This window comes from Desmodus rotundus, chromosome 2 (assembly GCF_022682495.2).
Source record: "Desmodus rotundus isolate HL8 chromosome 2, HLdesRot8A.1, whole genome shotgun sequence".
Taxonomy (NCBI): Eukaryota; Metazoa; Chordata; class Mammalia; order Chiroptera; family Phyllostomidae; genus Desmodus; species Desmodus rotundus.
This window is the reverse complement of record NC_071388.1, coordinates 69,663,724-69,684,657: the sequence shown is the minus strand read 5'-3', so window position 1 is coordinate 69,684,657 and position 20,934 is coordinate 69,663,724. Positions and strand designations below refer to the sequence as shown.

Below are 20,934 nucleotides of genomic sequence, written 5' to 3'. Positions count from 1 at the left end.
TTTTTAAATTTCTTGTTTAATTTATTCATTTCCTGTCTCTTTTTCTTTATTTCTCTTTCTCTTTTCTTTCGTTCTTATTTATTTATTTTAATCCCACACTCAGTCTCGTCTCTCTCCCTAGGTGAATGACAAGTCTCACAACACATTCCCCCTGGGGATGTTATTGCAATGCACACGGTGCTGCCGCTGCTGCTGTTCTCGCCGTCTCGGTAGCTGGCTCCCAGACTCTCACTCACTTTTTAAAGACACAGGAAATGATGATGGTGGAAGAAGGGGAAAGAGAAAGGCGACCCGAAAGGGGGAGGTTAAAAAGACGACAAGAGACGAAGGGTCGGTCGGGAGAGTGATGTGGGAAGTGACTGGTGGGGGGAGGGGGGACATTCAGAGAAGGTACAAATTGCCAGCCAAAAGGCGCGCGGGTGGGGGTGGCGGGGATGGAGTAAGACGTGTAGGAAGCTCAGGTGAATGAAGAGGCGAAAGGTGCCGCGTAAGGGGGCTGACTGCTGGGAGAGGTGATCTCGGCCAGTGCTAGAGAGATTCGAGGCGCTGGAGCAAACTGCCACTGCCCCTTGCTGCACCGGGGAGTAAGGAGGGGCGTCTGGAAACGTCAGGGGACTGGGGAACTGGAAGGAGGAGAGTGGAAATGTGAGGTGGAGTGGGGATGGATGATGAGGGATGGGCGTGAAGTTGATGCTCCCCGCGGCGGGGAGGGGATTACCTTGTAGCAGGAGCCCGCAGACACTGTAGAAGCGGAGAACGGCGCTGCGCTTCCAAATCATGGTCCCTTCTCTAAAAGGTTGGGGGGAGGAACTAGGAGGCACGGATCTGCCGGTGAGCGGGGCACCAGAGTATAGGGCTCCGCCGGTGTCCTCCTCGCGGCACCCGCCGGACCCACGGTCCCCGCTGCTGCGGTGTTCGAACCCGCGGACGCAAACGGGGATTGGCGGCAGCAGAAGCGGCAGCGGCGAAGCACCCGCAGAATGGGTTTTCGGTGGGCGAAATAGTTTCTTCTCCTCCTCCCGGTGGTGCAGCTGCGATAGCCCGTCTGCCAGGCACGGGGTCGGGCTAGCCTTCCCCTCCGCGCACACTGCAAGTCCCAGCGCTGGTTGAGGCTGCCCGAGCAGGTGGTGTAGGGATGCTGGGGTGTCGGAAAAGGTGCAGACGAGGGCTCCAAGGAGTGGGTAGGTCACGGAAGGGAGGGGCAGAGGGAAAGAGGGAACAGGCAAGCAGCAGCTGCCGCACGCGCTCGGGGTGTCTCGGAGCTCTGGAAAGGGAGGTGGCAGCGGTGGAAGCAGCTCTAGTGACGGTGGAGGTGGTGGTGGCGGCGGCGGTGGTGGCGGCGGCGGCTCCCGGATGCTCTGGCTGCAGCGGCAGCAGCGGCGGCGGAGGCGGCGGAGGCGGCGGCGGCAGCGGCAGCAGCGGCAGCAGCGGCAGCGGCGGCGGCGGCGGCAGCTCTACAGAGCACCAGACACAAGGGCACGCTCAGCGCGGCGATGGCCCCGCCCCCACCCTGGCAAGACAGACACCGCCCCCTGACCAATAGAAATGCATCCGCCCACCAGGTGTGGCCAATGAGAGGAAGGGCTGGGTGGAGACAAGCGCCGGGAAAAACAAACAGGCTTCTCAAGGACCCTTCGGGCAGGAAGAACTGAAGCCCCCATTCACACACCCACAGCGGGTCTCACCTCTCTCGAGGTGTCTCACCCTAAGTAGCAAAGGAGACAGCCGCCGTCTTTAATCCGTGTCATGCACTGGGGAAGGGTTCAGCTAATCGTCACCGCGAGGGGGCGGGGTTAGTCTTGTCCCCAGCAGGTTCTGAAATCCGTGGTGCCTGGGACGGGTTCTGGGTGCGAAGTTCTTTTGTGCATTTGTACTCCTACAGCAGATGGTGGCTGCACCTGCCCACTCACCAGCTGCATTACCATTCTCTGACGCTCCCAGCAGCAAAAGGGAAAATTGCAGAGGGCGTGGGAGACACTAAGTATAGGGTGCGGAACACCTACCTGCCTACAAGAAGCAGTGTGGCAGGGAAGGAAAAAGGGGTGGAGGGAATTATTTTTTGTTGTTTTCTAGAATTTTGAATTCGCCTAGGCATAAATGTCGGTAAAGCCTAGTTGGTGACAGGATCAGTCATTACTAGAATCAGGCAGATCTTGATTAAGATGTCATAGTGTTTCTTCTGGCTTCATGTCTGATGAATTTACTTGAATGTAAAATTTGAAGCCCCCTCAATTCAGAGTTGTAGGGATCAGTTGAGAACGCACACATGTTAGTACAGGGTCACCCAATGCGTAAGTGCTTTATAAATGGTGACTTTAGCTGTTTAGTGGGTTTTTTGTAATTGAGAGTAGGAAATCTTAGGCAATTCCCTATAAATGTATTTCCAATAGCCTTAAGAAAGGGAAAAAAAGCATAACTGTACTTTCTTCGGGGACTCAACCAAATAGAAAGGAACTCAGGAGAAAACAACCTAGATAAATCAGGACTCCCTGAGAAGTGTCCTTTAGAAGGGAAGATACAAATGAGAAAGACATAAATTAATCAGAAGTTTGATTTCCAAATTAGCTTAATTCCCAAGCTTTTCCCTATGACCAATTTTTAATTAAACCAAATTACCAGATGATGGACTAGTTCAGTAGTGTTAAATTAGTCACACCATAAATAAAGTCTGCTTTGTTTGAAAGACGACACAATAGAAACCTGAAAGCAAGAGACAGAGGGAAAGATGAGAGGCAAGATCAATATCGATGCCCTTCACTCTTTCCCATTTGTTGCTTACTTTGCCACAACCTTTTACAAATTCAACCCTTGCCTTTTAACTAGTGACCTATTCATTTCTCTGTCCACTTTTCTCCCTAGGTTCTCAAAATTAAGAAATAAAATGTCCATAAAAAACTCCAAGTGGACTCTAGAAGAAAGAGGATGTGTGAATACTCTTGTTATTGTAGGAGATAGTTACCTACTGTGAATTTTAGCTGTTAGGAATGTCAGTAAGTCCAAAGATACTGTTATCATTAAACTATTGTGAGCATCAAAAGGTGAAATTCTAATCATTATTGACTCATACTTAGGCTTTGTGTCAGGAAGAATATAACAAATGAAAATGCCAAAGAAGTTAGAGTTTCTTTATTAAACAGGCTTCTTGGGTTCTAGTGCACATCCTAGTGATTGATAGTCCTTTGACCTTGAGAACATAATCAATTTCCCTGATCCTCTGTTTCCTCAACTATAATATGAGGAAGCTGCATTTGATGATTTCTAATGTCTCACAGAGGTTAAAAGAAAAATCATTATCCTAAGATTGTTATATTCAAGAAAATGCCCCAACTGAACATGAGTATTGTAGCATTTGTGATCAATACCCAGAAACAAATCTTGTTTTTGTTCTTGTTGATAACTACCAGAGCAGTTAGAATTTCTACAGTGAAATAGTCTATAGGTTTGCTATGCAGTATGTGGTCTCAGACCAGCATCATCACCATTACCTGGGAACTTGTTAGAGCTGCAGGATCTCAGGCCCTACCCCGTATCTACAGAATAAGATTTTTCATTATAGCAAGATTCCAGGGTGATTTATGTGTACACACTGAGAAGCACTAGTTTTTAACACAGCTTTACTGAACACTCAACCTCAGGGAGCATTTCAGTGGGTGTTCTATGAAACGGAGGAGACTAAGAAGCCCAGAGGATTTTTGTTAAATTACTCTCTTCAGGAACCCCATGAGTCTCCTTGTTATCACAACAAAAAAAAAAGTAACTCCTTTTGTAAACTATAGAACTAATCAATTAATTTAATTAGGTATATTTTTTAAGTGTTTGCAAGCTTGATTGTGATGAAAGTCAAAAACTTTTGTGTGGTTAAAAACTCTCCGCAGCCTAACACCAGGGGACGGGAAGAGAGTTTGCACATACTCCGGTTTTGCGGGGAAAGCACTCCAACCTCAAGCTCTAGCCATTTGGATAAATAATGTCATCTTCAAGGACAGACAATAGGTAACTCCTGATTTTCTAAATAGTCTATTCTTAGATGCTATTAACCAATTAAATTTTTAAAAGAGCAAATGCTCAATGGTTGTAAGAGCTTTCAATATTTTAAAGTGTGACTATAGTCAAAACGTTATAAAGTTGTCATGGTGTGGGTAAAATTATTTCTAAAATGTAAAATATTTCTTAGAATGCAATTAAACATCTTTAAATATCTTCATTTTATAGTTTCAGGACAGTTCTTTTCTACCTATATTATTAGTACTTCTGTAAATCTACGAATTAACTGACCCCTATGACTCATCGATCGATGAGTGTCACGAGTTGTCCGAAAATGGCATGTATCCATGCATCTTTACAAGCAACAGTCTGAACTGTGAAACCTGTTTGGGAGATTATCTTTCCTTTCCTTATCTTTAAGCCTTGCAGTCAACCTCACTCCATGGCAAATATTTTTTTTAACATTCAACTTCACGTTTTCAAATACATTTTAAGAAATTAATGCTTTAAATGCAAGTCACTCATTTAATATTAACTGTTTTAAAAGTTATGTTAAAATAGCACACGCTTTTTCCCTGCTTTGAATATAATGGTTCTCTTTGCTTGTGCTGTCACAAAACAGGGTGACAGCCTCCTCCTCCTCTGGCGGCAGAGTCATAGGTATTAGACAGTTCTTTCAAGACGGATTTTACAGAGGAGGCTACTCATAGTTTGTACTTATGGCTGTTTTCACACCAGTGTGAGAGAATTGGTATTTATCAAGTTTGTGATGTTTATGCCTTTTTCATTCTACAAGCAGCAAAGTAATCTGTCAACAGTTTTAAGGTGATGGATGATAATTAACAAAATAAGGGGGGATCCTTTCACAATGCATAAGCATCACAATGTACACTTTAAATACCTTTTCATTTAATTTGTCAATTATACCTCTCAGTAAAGATAAAAACAACAAAAAAATTTTGTGGCAAAAAAGTTCAAAATGAGAATGGAAAATTATTGGTTATAATCACTTTTACTCCTACAGATAAATTTCTGGGATTTCACATGGTTACTTAGAATATTTATATTTTGCTTTTAAATGTTTAATTCAAGTGAAATATCTAAACATTTAAAATATACAGTCATTATAGATACCCAGGACTAAATATCTAAAAACCCATGCTAAATTGACTCTTATAGTAAATTGACTCTTGCAGTAAATTGACCTAGAAAAAGAAATTTCATGCCCTGGTGAAAATGTAGACCATTGTGGAATAAAATTAGCTTATTGAACACTGGAAGCATTGATTGTCATTTTACATGCTCACCAGCATTTTTTAAATATGAAGTCCGCTGCCTATGTTGCTACGATGTTAAGAATCCTTGGGTATAGAATTTAGTACATACAGTATAATGCATAGCATGTAGTGTTACTTATATATGTGATATATACAGGGATTGGCAAAAGTAGGTTTATGGTTATTCATATGAAAATGATGCAGATAAATAGCAAATGAATTAATAAATTAAACATATCCATGACTGTAAACCTGAGTTTGTCCACCCTTGTATATGATAACATATAACAATATTAATTACTTCAAAATGCATGTTAACTTAGCATTTTGCTACTGTTTATAAAACATTCAAAGAATGTCCTTCATCAGAATTACGACATTATTTTACTCCACTCCAAATTCCTTATTGCTAGAATTTAAAATTATATTAATGATAGTACATTCTAGTGCTAAAAAAGAAATTCAGAAATTTACAACCTCCTGATAAGCTGTTTCCGCAATTTTCCATAAAGGAACCAACTGGCAATAGTACCGGCACCTATACGTTCTCTCCTTTGGAAAGATGCAATCACAACACATAGAATAAAGCTGACCTTTCGGCAGTACGTAGCATAACTTCTGTCTCTACAGTGATGGAATCTAAATGATCTAAGACACGTGCCCATCACACACTTCTTAAATTCATTAAGAGCACTCATTCTTTTTTCCTTCATTTTCCCTGAAACAAGCAAACATTCAGTCTATGGAAGATCATTTGACCCTAGTAATTAAGGCAGCTAATGTGTAAAACTGTGGTTGTGCAAGTGACTAAATATAAATGGAAATATCCTGGAGATAACTCTCAACTTTTGGACAATGATATTAAAAACTGGCTTTATTAAAAATTAAAACAAAACCCTCTCAAGAAAAGGACTGCATTCATCCAAGTCAACTTCATGCCTGCCATACGGTTTGTCTACGTGAAGCCTTTCTACATGGAATGCTCTCATTCCACATCATCATAAAAGTAAACTCCCTGACTTTAGGAACAAGTCTGCTCAGATATGATGTCCATGGGGAGTCATTTACTGATGACTCTCTGCCCCTCTATCTTACACTTAATGTCCTTTATAAGCCTAAATAAGGACTTATTTAATTCATTTATTGACTTGTGTGTTGGTTTTCTCCCCAACTAGAATGTACGCTGCAAGAATGCAGGGATGTTGGCTTTTCCACTGTGTTTTCAGCAACTAGAAAAGAGCTGAAAAATAGTAATCACTCAATATATTTCTATATTTTTACTGAGGTAATGGGTGGATTCATCCAAAGCTGACTACCCTCTAGTTTAACTTTTGTGAATACAGATTCACTTATGTTTCCTCTTTGCATTTTTTTGTAAGGTATCATTTTCCCCAATAAGTAATTTTAAGTATTCTTAAGTGGAATCACCAAACTAAAACTTGAGCACTTATTTTAAGAAGACCACTTACATTTTGATTTTCAAAACAAATAAATATGAATTGGTAAAGTGCAAATTATGTGGGAATAAATCAAATAGACACCTAAGTAAAAGTACTTCAGTGATTCCACTCCCCCTATATAACTACAATTGACCATTGTTAATTATTCCTGATTTTTTTCAACAGCAAGTAGTTTGGAATTGATAGATAGGAGTAATTATATTCACTTATTAAATGTACAGGGTAGGGCAAAAGTAAGTTTACAGTTGTGAGTATGTAAAACACAAAGTTTATTTTGTTTTATTTATTAATTATTATATTATTTTTCATATTAACAACTGTAAACCTACCTTTGCCTCATCCTACACATGACTGCTTTTAGTCATCTTTGTTTTTCTTTGTTTTAAGAATTTTTTTTGAAATCAGGAACACTTTAATAGTTTATTTTTATTGTATTTTTCCATTACCATTTATCCTCTTTACACCCTCTTCCACCTCCACCCACTCCCCACCCCCACAATCACCACAGTGTTGTCCATGAATGAGTCTTTTTTCTTTTTAGCTTGTTTTATTAGTACTAATATGCAATACCATTTCTGTTAGGCACACTCAGAGTTCTTCTATGGAATGAGCCCAGCCAGACTAACAATATATAAATAAAATGAGAACCCAGGTTTTATTTTGGTTTTTGTTTTTTTGGACTCTATTGGCCAAATAAAGGGAGTTCTTTGGTGAATCAATAGCTGAGATAAAGAAATGTGAAGAACTCTATGATGTTACTTTATTCCTGGTGAATCCAGGTTAAATTAAGACATTGTACCTTTTAATTCTATATCATGAGCAACCAAGTTTATCTGCATCTCTAGGGAACATCCAGTTTGTTCCTCAATAAGAGTAATAAAGCACCTTTTTAAAAAATACTTTATTTATTTATTTATTTATTTATTTATTTATTTTTATAGAGAGGGGAAGGAAAGGAGAAAGAGAGGGAGAGAAACATCAATGTGTGGTTGCCTTTCACATGCTCCCTACTGGGGACCTGGCCAGCAACCCAGGCTTGTACCCTGACTGGGCATCAAACCAGTGACACTTCGGTTTGGAGGCCAGCACTCAATCCACTGAGCCACACCAGCCAGGTTATAAAGCATCTTGAAATAGCAAATAAACCATTACTAAAAGGATGGAGAAGAATATAAGGGAATGAGTCTGGAAAGTAGCATATAAAAAGTACAATGGTTTTAAAAATATGACGTGTTCTTTAGAGCTATGCCATCTAAAAGGTAGAAAGTAACCCTGTGTGACTATTTAAATCTAACTCAATTAAAGTAAAATAAAATTTAAAACTATGAACTTTAATCATAATATTCACATTTTAAGTACTTATAGTCACATTTGACTAATGACTATTCTGTTGGACAACACAGACAGAAAACATTTCATTTTCACAGAACTTCTAGCTAGTGCTGTTCTTGGTACTCATTTGTATTATTCTATTTCTCCTGAGAAATAGAATAAATACAAGGATGGATGGATGGATGGATGGATGGATAGATAGATAGATATAGATATTAATTTATTAAAATGAATTGCATCACATAGGTATGGAACCTAATAGATCCCAAGATCTGCAATCAGAGGCTAAAGACCCAGGAGAACTGAGGGTGAAGTTTCCATCTAAATCCAAAGACCTATGAGCCAGGAGAGCTAATGACATAAATTCTAATCCAAGTCAGAGTCTGAAGGCAGGAGAAGGCCAATGGCCCATTTTGCAGTCTGTCAGGCAGAGAAAGAGAGAGAATGCTCACAGAGGGTCATTACCCAATCTGCTGATTAAAATGTTAATCTCATCTAGAAACAGCTTTCCATCCATCCCAGAAGTGGCATTTAACCAAACTTCTGGGCACCTTGTGTCTTGGGCAAGATGCCATAAAATCAACCATCATACTTTCATGCGGTAAGCATCATACTGGCATTCATCACCACTACCATGATGTTTTCATAACTCTAAGTTTGAATTCCAGACATTAAAACTCTTAGCAAATATAATTTTTACCTCTCAGATATACCAAGGTCCTGCCTAATGTATTTAGTGTATTTTGTTACAGCTCTATCTACCTCTTTCTCATAAAGTTGATAATAAAACCCTCCATTCCTGTGTTGGTGGCGGGAGGGGATGTGAGGGAAGAACCTTATCACCCAGAATATTGTCTTACACTATGGCTCTACGAAGATAATCAAGGATGAATAGGTATTAATCTAAACTCTTTGGTTGCAAGTGCCATAAATCCAAGTCAAATTTGCTTAAGCAAGCAAATAAACAAAGCAACTATTACTTAAGTAAACTTAGAAGTCTATGGTTGGGGTTACTTCAGCCCACTTGGATGCAGGTCGTAAGTGACGTCAATAGGGTTGTGTCTTGTTTCATCAATATCTGAACTCTTATTTTCTTTACATTAGTTGAAACTTAAACCAGTTCACCACATAGACAAGCCAAGAAGAGTCAACAAATTTCTAATCTTACCCCATAATTATACAGAAGGGTCCAGAGAAAGCAAAAGAGTTTTTTTTCTTTACAACTTAGTAGAGTCTTGGAATGACTTAGAAACAGCCTAGCTTTGATTACATGCCAATCCTCCAGTATCTCACTCTGCCCAATTGACCAATGCCAACAAAGGTGTGGCTTTGTCACTAATTAAACTATCCCACCAAATGGGGAGGGGGTAATTCCTAAAAGTAAGAAAATGTTAGACAGACAAAGTGTAGCACAAGTCCACTGGAGAATATAATGAAATTACAGAATGTAATACAAAAAACATTTACTTTGACAAGAATGTTTTGTTACCCATAATAATGTCAAATGATAGTCTACAGCACTTTACATTCTACACCATAGTGTCTTAGTAAATATTTATAGAACAAATAAACATATTACAGTAATAAAGTTCTAACTAACAGCAAATTTTAGCAGAGGATAATCCTCAGATTTTGCAGAGCCAAAAGATTATGTCTGCTTTTCTATGATAGCTCATAATACTGTGTATCTAAGTGTCATATCAGCTCTTGAAAATTAACAACAGATTAATACTGATTAATTTCCAGCTTTTGTCCCCTATAGTTTTCACATTTTTTTTGAGAATTGCTTAGAGTCACTGCTGTGCTTATTGCATATATTCTTAGTTATTCTCCCTCATGTACCACCCACCCTGCACTTGTTGCTAATAAATTTCATACTGTTTTTGATGGATGGCTTTTCTAATCTGCCAAGGCCATTTTAAATTCTAGTATAGGCTTCTAAAATCAGAACAACTTTTCCTCACTGAGTATCACGCTGGATGTGCTTTTAATTCCATTATCTAAGTCTTTGCAGCACACACACACACACAATTCATGTGAATTCCACTCATGACCAGCACTACTACACCATTTGGTACTACAGAAAACATTTTATTATTTTTTAGGATTTGAACAGCAATTTAGAGGTAGGTGAAATAGAGCTAGCTTGCAAGCTCTCAATTTTGTGTGGGATTGCTTGCAGGAAAAAATATTGGGTACAGGAAGGCAGGCGGATATATACTATGTTTATGGAGTTATATATACAGGAATGTAAGATGACCAGGATTCTGAAACCTAGTATCAGAGAGGAGGAAATACAGACTTGGAGACTCAAAGAGAGTTGGGAGTTCTGTTCTTAACACAGAAATTTGAGAATACAATGCTTAGAAAAAGATTCCACATTTAGGACAAAAGCATAATAATTTGATAATGAACTAAATACCTTTTATGTATGGGTTCCTAGTTTGCTTCTCATTCAGAATAATTAATTAATTAATTAATTAATTAATTACGGGTATGTGTATGTTATGTATCAGCATTTTGGTGATCCTGAGCCCTCCCTCAGATGGAGGCATTAGGTACCACTGCCCAGAATGTAGGAAACAGGGTTTGAGATTCAGGAAATTCCAGAATCATGCCTCTGTTTTTCTTGTGGTTATTTAATTTTGTTCTGTGTTTGAGATAAATGTATACAGATCATTTTAGCCAAACGCCTTCATAGAATTAAATCATTCGTTATATTACAAATGACACCAGAACAGATGCATGTTGTTTCTAAGATCACAGTTTTTAAAATATAAATAAAATAATAATACAAAGTGTTGGGGTTTTTTTTGCAAAGCCCAATGTTAAAGATGGCATATTTCCACAGCAGTTTTGTTACTATCTCATTAAGTATTGTTTACTCACTGGATGGTTTTGGCAAAAATGGTAAATAGCTAAAATTAGCTATTTCCAAAAATGTCTCTCTGATGAAGTCCACCTGGAAATTGGAAGAGCACATGTGGATTATACAAATACATTTAGACAATCTCTTTTAGAAAAGTATTCAGTATAAAAATATCCCACTTATGATAATCAAGTTTATATGACTGACCATCTTAGTAGCTGGCATCCTAAGTATGAACTCATCTAGAACTCTATAAGTTGGTAATAAATTAGATAGTAGTTTTTCAGTAAAGGATTATGGGGGGAGGAGGAAATGATCTAGCATTTATTGGCATACTTTTTATGTGAGCTTTTATAGTACCACATATAATTCTTAACAACCATATAAAATACATGCAGTATGATTACCATTTTATAAATGAAAAATCTGAACTCAGAACACTTAAATAACTCGATCTATTTACAAAGGTAGTAAATGCCAGATCAATTTGACTTTAAAACTTGGGTATCTCCAGTACTTTTTAAAATCCCTTATCAAACAGAAGTAAAGAGAGACATAAGATTATTACTATAAAATATGATGTATTCCATGTATACAGATTCCACAAATGTGGAAGTCCCACTGGGGAAAAAAAAATCAGCACCACAACTAGTTCTACATCTGAAAAATTTAAAATAAAAACTTGAGTTCTGGTGGAGAATATGAAAGAAATGAGAAAATGTTGAAGTTATTGGAAAATCAAAACGATATTTTGACTCAGCATACATTAGAATATCTGGTTATCCATTCTGTAAAGTGCAAACCAGCATTATTTTTTAAAGATTTCTTAGCGGACTCTAAAGACTTCCCAAGTAAAACTTTCCATAGGTTTTTCATGCAAAAGATTTCTGTGCTTAAAACATATTTACAGAAATGGCATTATCAAATATCATTTGAAAATGTCAGTGCCTTTCCTTAGGCACACAAGGTTTCTATATTTTTCAGTTTCCCACTTGTGCTCCCATTATATCTATGGTATATACTATCCTTCTATCTTATAAACTAGGTTCCATGCTTTCAGTACTGGCCTGCATTCCAAAAACCCTAGAGGGATTTTATTCTTACCACGTATTCCAATTTGCATCATGCAAGAAGAAAAAGAAATTTTTACACTACATCTTTGGACCTTCCAAAATAGCACTTAATATCAATAAGAAAACTTTTACGTTTTAAATAATTATATAAACAATTTTCATATTCAACCAAATATCCTAATTTGATAGTTCTAACCAATTCTTCATGAAATTGGTCATTTTCTTTTGTTTACCATGAATAAAAACTGTATCATAACCAGTGTTACTTAGTATCTAAAACCAGAATTATTTGTATCTATTTAAATACAAACTAATTTTTCCATGTCTGCATAATTCTGGTCACATCATTCCCTAGATTCTGAGATACACTGATTTAAATGAGAATGAATTTTGCTCACAGCTACCATGTGTTTTGGAAGAAACAGCCCACAGCTAAATTTACCTTTTTTTTTTTTTTTTTTTTTTTTTTTGCTGGCTTCATATATAGAAGGAATGTAGAATTATAGATGATTTTTAGAAACTTAAATTTAAAAATGGCTTGTATTATAAAAGTTTGTATTTTAGAGGAAGCTAATAAATGCTACTTTTTGTTACCACCTGGGTTCTGAAATTTTTGATAAGACAAAGAATAAGGCATTAGAGACCAAAATATTAGCTTTCTAGCTGATAAGTGGTAACTGGAGCGTTTATGTTAGCCAACAGTCAAGGGGGTATCCTAATGGAGCCCCAGATTCTCATAGATTGTCCACATCCTCAAATGAATGGCAGTGTCAGGAGCTAGTCTTCCCAAAGCAGGAGGGCAAGGGAAGGGGGTGCGGTCAGTCTCAATTAGACTTGTGACACAAAAACCAAAATCCTCAACAAAATGGAATGTCTTTGTGACCATCTCACTTGCAAAATAAAAAAAGCAATGAGCTAATTATGTCAAAATTATTATTCCAAAAATTAGCCATCTGATAGTCACAGCATCTCCTCTGAGACAGAGAGGGGCTACGACTTTCGTAGTTGTTGAGGCCCCTCACAGGAAGAATACCTTAGGAAAGAGAGTAAAATCACTAACATCATTACCTTAATATGACACTGGCTTTGTTTGGTTTTACTGTTGTTCTTTTAACTAACTTGGCATCACCTTTAATTTATAGCCAAGCAGAGTCCTGGCGATCTCCCTTTGGGAGAATGTGGGCAGGACTTTCAGACACTTCTCCCGACTTCACCATCCCAGGCTCCCAGTCACAGCCACTATACTTTAAAAAAAAAATCTTTATTGTATTTTTCCCATTACCATTTAGTCCCCTTATACCCCCTCCCCCAGCAATCTGTTGTCCATGTCCATGAGTCCTTTTCCTTACTGCTCAATCCCTCTACCCTCTGCCTGCCCCCCACCCCAGCTGTCATCCGGCTCTCCATCCATGAGTCTTTCCCCATTTTTCTTGTTAGTTCAGTTTGTTCATTAGATTCCACATATTAATGAAATCATATGGACTTTGTCTTTCTCTGACTGGCTTATTTCACATAGCATAATGTTCTCCAGGTCCATCCATACTGTCACAAAGGATAAAATTTTCTTCTTTTTTATGGGTGAGTAGCATTCCATTGTGTAAATGTCCCATAGTTGTTTTATCCACTCATCTACTGATGGGCACTTGATTGTAAATAACTGTAAAATGAACTTAGGGGTACTTATGTTCCTTTGAATTAGTGTTTTGGTTCCTTTGGATATATTCCCAGAAGTGGGATCACTTTGGTTCAGCTAAAAACACAGCATCTGCATCTGAAGCTGCTATAGACATTTCTGAAGCAGACCCCATGGGGTGCTAATAAAAATCAACATTCAAGTCATGGTCTTTCCTTGTTTTAATATTTCACACTTTCAATAGCATTTCATTATTGCTATGTTTTCTGCAGTAGTGGAATAAGTGTCTGGTATTTTGTTTCTTTTGGCTTTTTAAATTGTTTTTCCATTATCTCATTTTAGTTTTCTATTCAGGAAGACTAAATTGGAATAGGGGAGTCTATTCAGCACTACCTTTCTTGGTCTGGAACTCCTAGTTTAAAGCTAGATCCCCCCCTTAGCACTGCTAGCACATGTAGAACACGGCTGATGCATAGTTTTAAAGTAGCAAATATTGTTCTGCAACCAGTGACTATCTAAATGGCCTGTGAAGACACTCTTTTCCCCATAATTGTATATTTGCTTCAGCTATGCCTGCTTTCTAAAGCTTCTGTGATTTGCCAGCATCTGCCAAGACATCTGCTAAAGCCCTGGCTGCCAGCATATATACTCAAAGTGTAGTTCAAGATCAAGCTGCAGCAGACTGCATCCTAAAGTCTCCCACGTTTGGCCAAGACTACCCATGCTTTTGCTGAGGGCCATGGGGCTAAAGCCTTTGTTGCTAATCCTCCCTCCCAGCTGTCATCTGCTAAGGCAGTCTGTGGGCTAAAGCCTCTAGCTCAGACCATGTAAGTTAAAATCCAGTAGCACCACTCGCTGTAAATGTCCTCTAAAGTCAAAAGGCCCATAGCCACATGACCGAGCTCCATCAAATCTGGCCCCTGTTTTTTATATTTTTCCCAGATTTTCATCTTTTGTTTTGTATCTTAGTGTTTCTTAGTGCTGAACTTATTTTGGGGTCTTTCAGGGATGCAATATGTATTCTTTTTCAGCTTGATTCTAAACTATATTTTCATTTTTTAAAATTGAATATATTGGGGTAACATTGATGATTCTAAACTATTCCACTTATTTTTATTTATTCCATTTATTTTGTATTTATTCTATTTTAAACTACCTATTGAAAAATAAATAAACTAGTAAAATATTTGGAAGTAAAATAGCAACCTCAATACTAATAAGATATACCTTTGAGACAGGACAGGATGAATCTAAGAAAATTCCTTGGCAAGTGGAATAGGGAAACTGAAGCAGATAGATGAACATAATAGCTGAGCAATTTACAACCAGATACAAGAGGTCACCTCCCTAGAGGGAACATCTAGGTCTCAGTTGTGTTTCAGCTTCAAGCGCAGAAAAGCAGCAAAACCAGGCGGTCAAGGCCAGGAGCAACTACAATGACTAATGATGCACTGCTCAGTCACTGACCAATCAGAGGAGACCATGACCCTGAAAGGGCACACCTGGAGAACTGATTACTAGTCTACTGAACCTTCCCCTGAAACCTCCCCTAACACTACTGCCTTCAAGAGAGAGGTAAAACTCCTCAAGGAAAAGAACCCAGAGCATGGCTGTCCCTCTAGGGAGCAGCCCGGGCCATTCCCTTTTCCACTGTCTTCCTTCACTTCTTTGCCCACAGTCACATGTCTCCTAAACTGTAAGGCAATGACCAGCTGGCAGCTTGTCCCAGCCTAATTCCCTGAACCTCTTCCCAAAGCCCCCTTTTCTCTGACTTCCCAATGAGCAAAGGCAGCCCAGCCCAGGCTCTCCTGTTGCTCCTTATATGCTAAGTCCTTCCTTGTTCCACTGTCCCCAGATTTAGTAAACATACCCTCATTGTCACCTGGACTTGGGAAATCTTCCATACAGAAATCAAGAGCCTACACACTAATGGCTGATGCGCCCAGGACTAGGTTCCCTGTCCGCAACAAACCAAAGGAGGTAACTTGTTTAGGAATGTGTATGTGTTCGTACATGAGTGTGTGAGTGCGCATAGAGAAGGGTATGATGAGCTACTGACTACTCAGTGTATCGAGAAGCAGAACCCAGATGGCATCTCTATCTAAAATGAAAAAAAGTTTTGAGACAGATAAGCATGCCCAACTTATTCTTTCTAAATCCCAGTGGGGTGGAGGGAGTAAATGGGTGGAAAGTGCCAGCAGTGTTACAACAGCTGAGATCTGCAACAGCAAGGGAACATCTGGAATGGAGCAGAAGCATACCATTTTAAAAGCAAAGAACTTGAAAAATATTTTTCTAAAATGTAGACATAACCCTCTCTCAAAAAAGTGCCTTATGTACTGGTTAATAATTTCCCTTGTTGTTCCATTGTAACTACTTTAAATTTTTTAAAAAGTACCTGAAGCACAGTAGGGTAACTGAAAGCACCAGAGAAACTGTCACATACCACAATCTTATTTAAAGTAATGGATAAAGCAATTATGGGACATTTATACAATGGAATACCACTTGGCTGTATAAAAAGAAAATGTTACTCTTTGCAACAGTGTAGATGGATGTGGAGAACATTATTCTAAGTGAGACAAGCCAGTCAGAGAAAGACAAATACCATACGATTTCACTCATATGTGGAATCTAATGAACAACTGAACTAACAAGGAAAATGGGGACAGACTCATAGTGGAGAGCAGGATGACAATTAGTGGGGTGGGGGGTAGGGGGTGGATGGTGTGAGCAAAATGGATAAAGGACTCATGGACAGCAGTGTGGTGGTTGCTGGGGGGAGGAGGTCTGAGGGGACTAAATGGTAATGGAAAAATACAATGAAAATTAAATTAAAAAATAAAAATTAAAAAATAGAGTGGAAAAACAGTAACGCATTGTAAAGTGTTTTGGATGCTGCAATATCCATTTTTCCGTACTGTGGCTCTAACATTCCAATGGGGTTGCCTCAGGCTTCCAGCAACTAACTATTCGTAACATTTGTGCCAGAAGGATGGTTCTCTTATAAATGGGTGTGAGGTGGGAGGGGGAGCAGTGCAGTGGCTCAGGGGAGAGGAGTTGAGGCTCAAGTGGTGATTCTGGGGGACTGATGAGTCAGTGGCATAGGAAATAAATTGAGCAGGGAGGATATAAGGGTTTTTACGGAACAGAATAAATATAGTGGATTGTGGAGTGCCAGACATGTTGGTTTCTTTCATTTCCTCCCTTAGTATCTCCTGTTTGTTTGTTCATTTGTTTACTTATTTATTTTATTTTTTCATTATATGTACATATACATTTATATGTGTGTGTGCATATATTTATATATGTATACATAAAGAATATCCTTTCAGGCCATCTCAAAACGGGAACTTTACAACAGCCGTTATAGAGATTCTATCAGATGGCAATGTTACAAGAGTTTTAAGCATGTGAGTGGTATTTTCGGGTGTTTTGAAAATTAGATTAATACATGATATATTTTTAAAAGAAAGAAAAAAACAGAAAACCAAACACTTTATCAATCAGATTGAGCTTTCTAAACTTTCATCTAACTATAGTTTTTTATGGTGTCTCTTTAGTTAAAATGAATATTTAATGTATGCACCAAAGCATCTTCAATTACAAGCACTTTCCATAAATGCAAGCCCAAGTCCATTTTCATGATTTTGTCATACGGACATCTCTGAAAAAGAAAAGTTTTGATCTCATGTTAAAGAGATTTGTATTATGTATGTATGACTGATGTGTAACACCTTACATTTATAAACACTAAAAATAACTCGAAAAGCATATGTTGACTCTTGTTTTCAGTTTTGGAATTGAATAGTTTAACATTGAGCACAAACTGCGAATGTCCACCAAATGCAGGACATAGAAAATTATACCGTTAATGATAGATAACTCTAGACATATAGAGCGTAGGTAGCGTGTTTGCCAGAAATTATGATAGTTCTCTTTTGTTTTCTTTGAGGTTTTCTTGCAATAAGTAGGAATGCACTCACTTGTGCTTTGTGACTTCAAATACTTGTTTATGTACAAATAAAATTAACCTTAACTATGTTTATGCTCATCCTGGAAGAATACACCAGACCAAGGTGTATTCTTGCACTGCACACTTCAAACACATGTGCTCAAATGCTTTCTCCCCCCCCACTCCGCACACTCCACGGCACAGCTGGGAACAGTCACTTCACTAAATGATAATAACTTTAAAATATGAACTGTTTTGCTGAAACCGGAGTTTATTTTACAATGTTTTCTTTTTAAAGTTCCTAAATTTGTGTTGACATTCATTTCCATATAGGTTCCATTAAGCTTTTACTTTTTGTTATAAACTCTGGATTAGGGAAAAATGGGCTTCTTTAAATTGTTAATCTTTAATGATCATTATGCTCATTTCAAAGCTGTAACATTTCACAGCAATGGCTTTCTAAAGAGTTTCCCAATTTGCAATTTGTTTTATCAGAAATTTCTTCAACTTTTATTTTCCAATTACTCTCTTTGAAATTAAAGAACTGTATAATTGTATCCTTATTCCTTTAAAATAGCATTTAAGACATTGTAACAATTTTCAACCATTTTCTACATTCGTACTCAGCATTTTATTAAAGTTACCTAAGTTTAAATTATTTTCCTTCTTGTTTCCTTTAGCTGTGATAAGAACCAACTTTATTTGCTACAATTGGTGCATATTCTTTTTTAAATTCTTCTTTTCTTTGTTTTAGAGTTAACCATAGTCTTCTCCCCCAAAACTATATGTATAGCTTATAGTTATATATTTTATATACACATATGTAAGTATATACATACAGTTTATAATATATAAACTCTATATGTTATATGTGTAATTTTATTTATGTATTCATTTACTTACTTACTTCCTTCCTATTGCTATACTGCCTGTACTGCTGGAAGATTGGCTTCTGTTTGGTTGGCAGTCTGTTTCTGTGATAAAAACCAGCTCTGTTTGTTACACTAACATATGTTATTTCTTTCTTTCATTTTTTAAATATTTATTTATTTATTTATTTATTTATGCATTTATTTACATCGATGTGCAACAGTAACCTCGATTGGTTGCCTTTCCCACACCCCTAACTGGGGACAATCCAGACATGTGCCCTGACTGGGAATCTAAACCTTGTGACCTTTCTGTTTGGAGATGGTGCCCAACCCACTGAGCCACACTAGTCAGGGCTATGGTCTTTCTTAAATTCTACTGTTTTTGGCTTTGGAGTAAACCATAATCATATACATGTACACACACAGGTATATACAATATATATACACATTGTGTGCATTTCCCTTGTTTTTTCATTAGCTTTGGAATATGCTCTTTAGTTATTGTTTTACTTTCACAATTACTCCATATTAGTATTCTTCTATTATGAAGTTTCTTTGTTAACATCACATGCCTGATTTCTTGTTAAGTCTCTGGAGAATCTTGAAGATCTCATTAAACTGAAATAATAAATTGGTTGAGATAAATTATTAATAGACTCTAATTAAAATACTGTTTATTGATAGCTTTCTTTAGAGGCAATGTGTTTAGGAAATTCTGGGCTAGAGAAGAAAGACAAAATTAAGTAAAAGTAGCCTCCTCTGAAACGTACTGTGTTCGTTAACTGGGTTAAATGTGATTGAGTCAGTGAATGAGAACTGACAATTAAAGTCCCTCAGAGTCCAGAATTTTACAGGTACTATCTAAAAAGAAAGCAAAACAACTTTTATATTTACTAATTATTCTTTTTAAAAAGGCCTGTTGATTTTGGAAGATCAGAGATCTTTTTAAATTCCTACCTGTAGGAGCATACTACAAATAACGTATGAATGTTTGCAACTTAATAATTTTAGTTCCAGTTATTAAAATGCTTGATGAATCTACATTTTAAATTTCCTTTTCTTTCACTGAATTTATACAACTCAAATATGTCTTTTCACCTTTTTTCAGTCTCTCTTCCTAATTAAGCTTTCAACCATACCCAGAATTTGTATTTTAAGAAAGTTTATATAAAAAAACAAAGATGCCATGCAGAAACCCTTGCCCTGGTATCTGATTGTATTAAAAAGTTGCAAGCTGGACATGGTCAATTTAACTTCTTAGGATAAAATTCTACTCAGATCTTGTTTTGCTTTCTGATCATTATAACCTGTTTACTTTTTCCTCTAAGATTCTCTACCTAAATTACAAGAGCACTTACTTTTTTTGAGAGCATCACTCACCACAGAGTCCATGTTCCACTCTATATTTGCCGAGATGCCCTGTGCTGCGGTTGGGGACCATAGAGCACTTTTAACCTCTGTGCCACATTCAGTGAAGAGTAAATATAGGTATGAGTTTTATACACCCCCCTCCCCATACATTCACACCCTTTGGGCACCCATGTTCCAGATTAGAAGCAAGAGGGTTGATGGTCTCTACATAAACCTTTACCTGAACAGCTGTGTCAGAGGTTCCCAAGACCATCGCCAGGTCCAGTAATTTGCTAGAACACCCATGGGGCTCAGGAGTTGGACTCATAATTGTGATTTATCACAGAAAATGAATAAAAAGCAAACCTATCAAAGGAAAATAGTGCATGGGGAAATGTCTGGAAGAAGCTACATGTAAGCTTCCAAAAGTTCTCTCCTAGTGGAGTAGCACAGGACATGGTTAATTCCTCCAGAAACAAGATGAGGAACCATATATGAAGTATTACCTGCCAGTGAAGTCACGTGAGCCTAAGATTCCAGGGGTTTTATTGGGGGTCCACACGTAGGCAGTTAGTGCCTGCCTAGCTGACCAGTTACTGAAGCTTCTGAACTTAAAAGAAATGCAGAGTCATAAATCACAGTACATCGTAAACTTGCACATACTCCCTAGACAGATTGGTACAACATGGTGCAAGAACACAGGCACGCCAAACGCTTTTCCTCAGTGAGAATTTATATGCTTTTTAACAACTTCATTGAGATATACCTCACATACTAACAATTCAGCCCTTTAAAGTGTACAATTCATGGTTTTATTCTATTCAGAGATATGTGCAGATGTCACCAAAATTTTAGAACATTTTCATCACTTCAAAAAGAAATCTGAGTTTGGTGTTTCCACTTCTGCATTTAAGGAGCTTGGATGTCAGCACTCTGTCCTAACAACTGGTAAAAAAAAGGCCGAGCTGACTGAGAAATCAACAACTCCTCGCAGATCCATAAGAGAGGGGAAGACCTGGGGCAAACCACAGCCCCCAAGATTGGGGACACAGACCCTAATACAGGGAGTGGCACCTGATATGAAGCTAAGACTCCGAAGCGAAAACCCCTGTGGAAAATGAGTGCTGCG

At 38.0% G+C, this 20,934-nt stretch overlaps 1 protein-coding gene across 4 annotated transcripts in view; it reads right to left on the bottom strand.

Moving 5' to 3' along the window:
- The window catches only part of CADM2 (cell adhesion molecule 2), a 1,053,394-nt gene extending 1,052,010 nt beyond the window's left edge, over positions 1 to 1,384 (bottom strand). For 3 of the 4 annotated variants that reach the window (XM_071220610.1, XM_071220612.1, XM_071220613.1), the window contains exon 1: positions 719 to 1,351. In XM_071220610.1, the coding sequence (XP_071076711.1) occupies positions 719 to 779 (61 nt within the window). In that variant the 5' untranslated portion in view covers positions 780 to 1,351. Of the gene's footprint in view, positions 1 to 718 lie in introns of all 4 variants that reach the window. The other variant, XM_071220611.1, reaches the window with a different exon arrangement.
- Between the last annotated feature and the right edge of the window lie 19,550 nt (positions 1,385 to 20,934).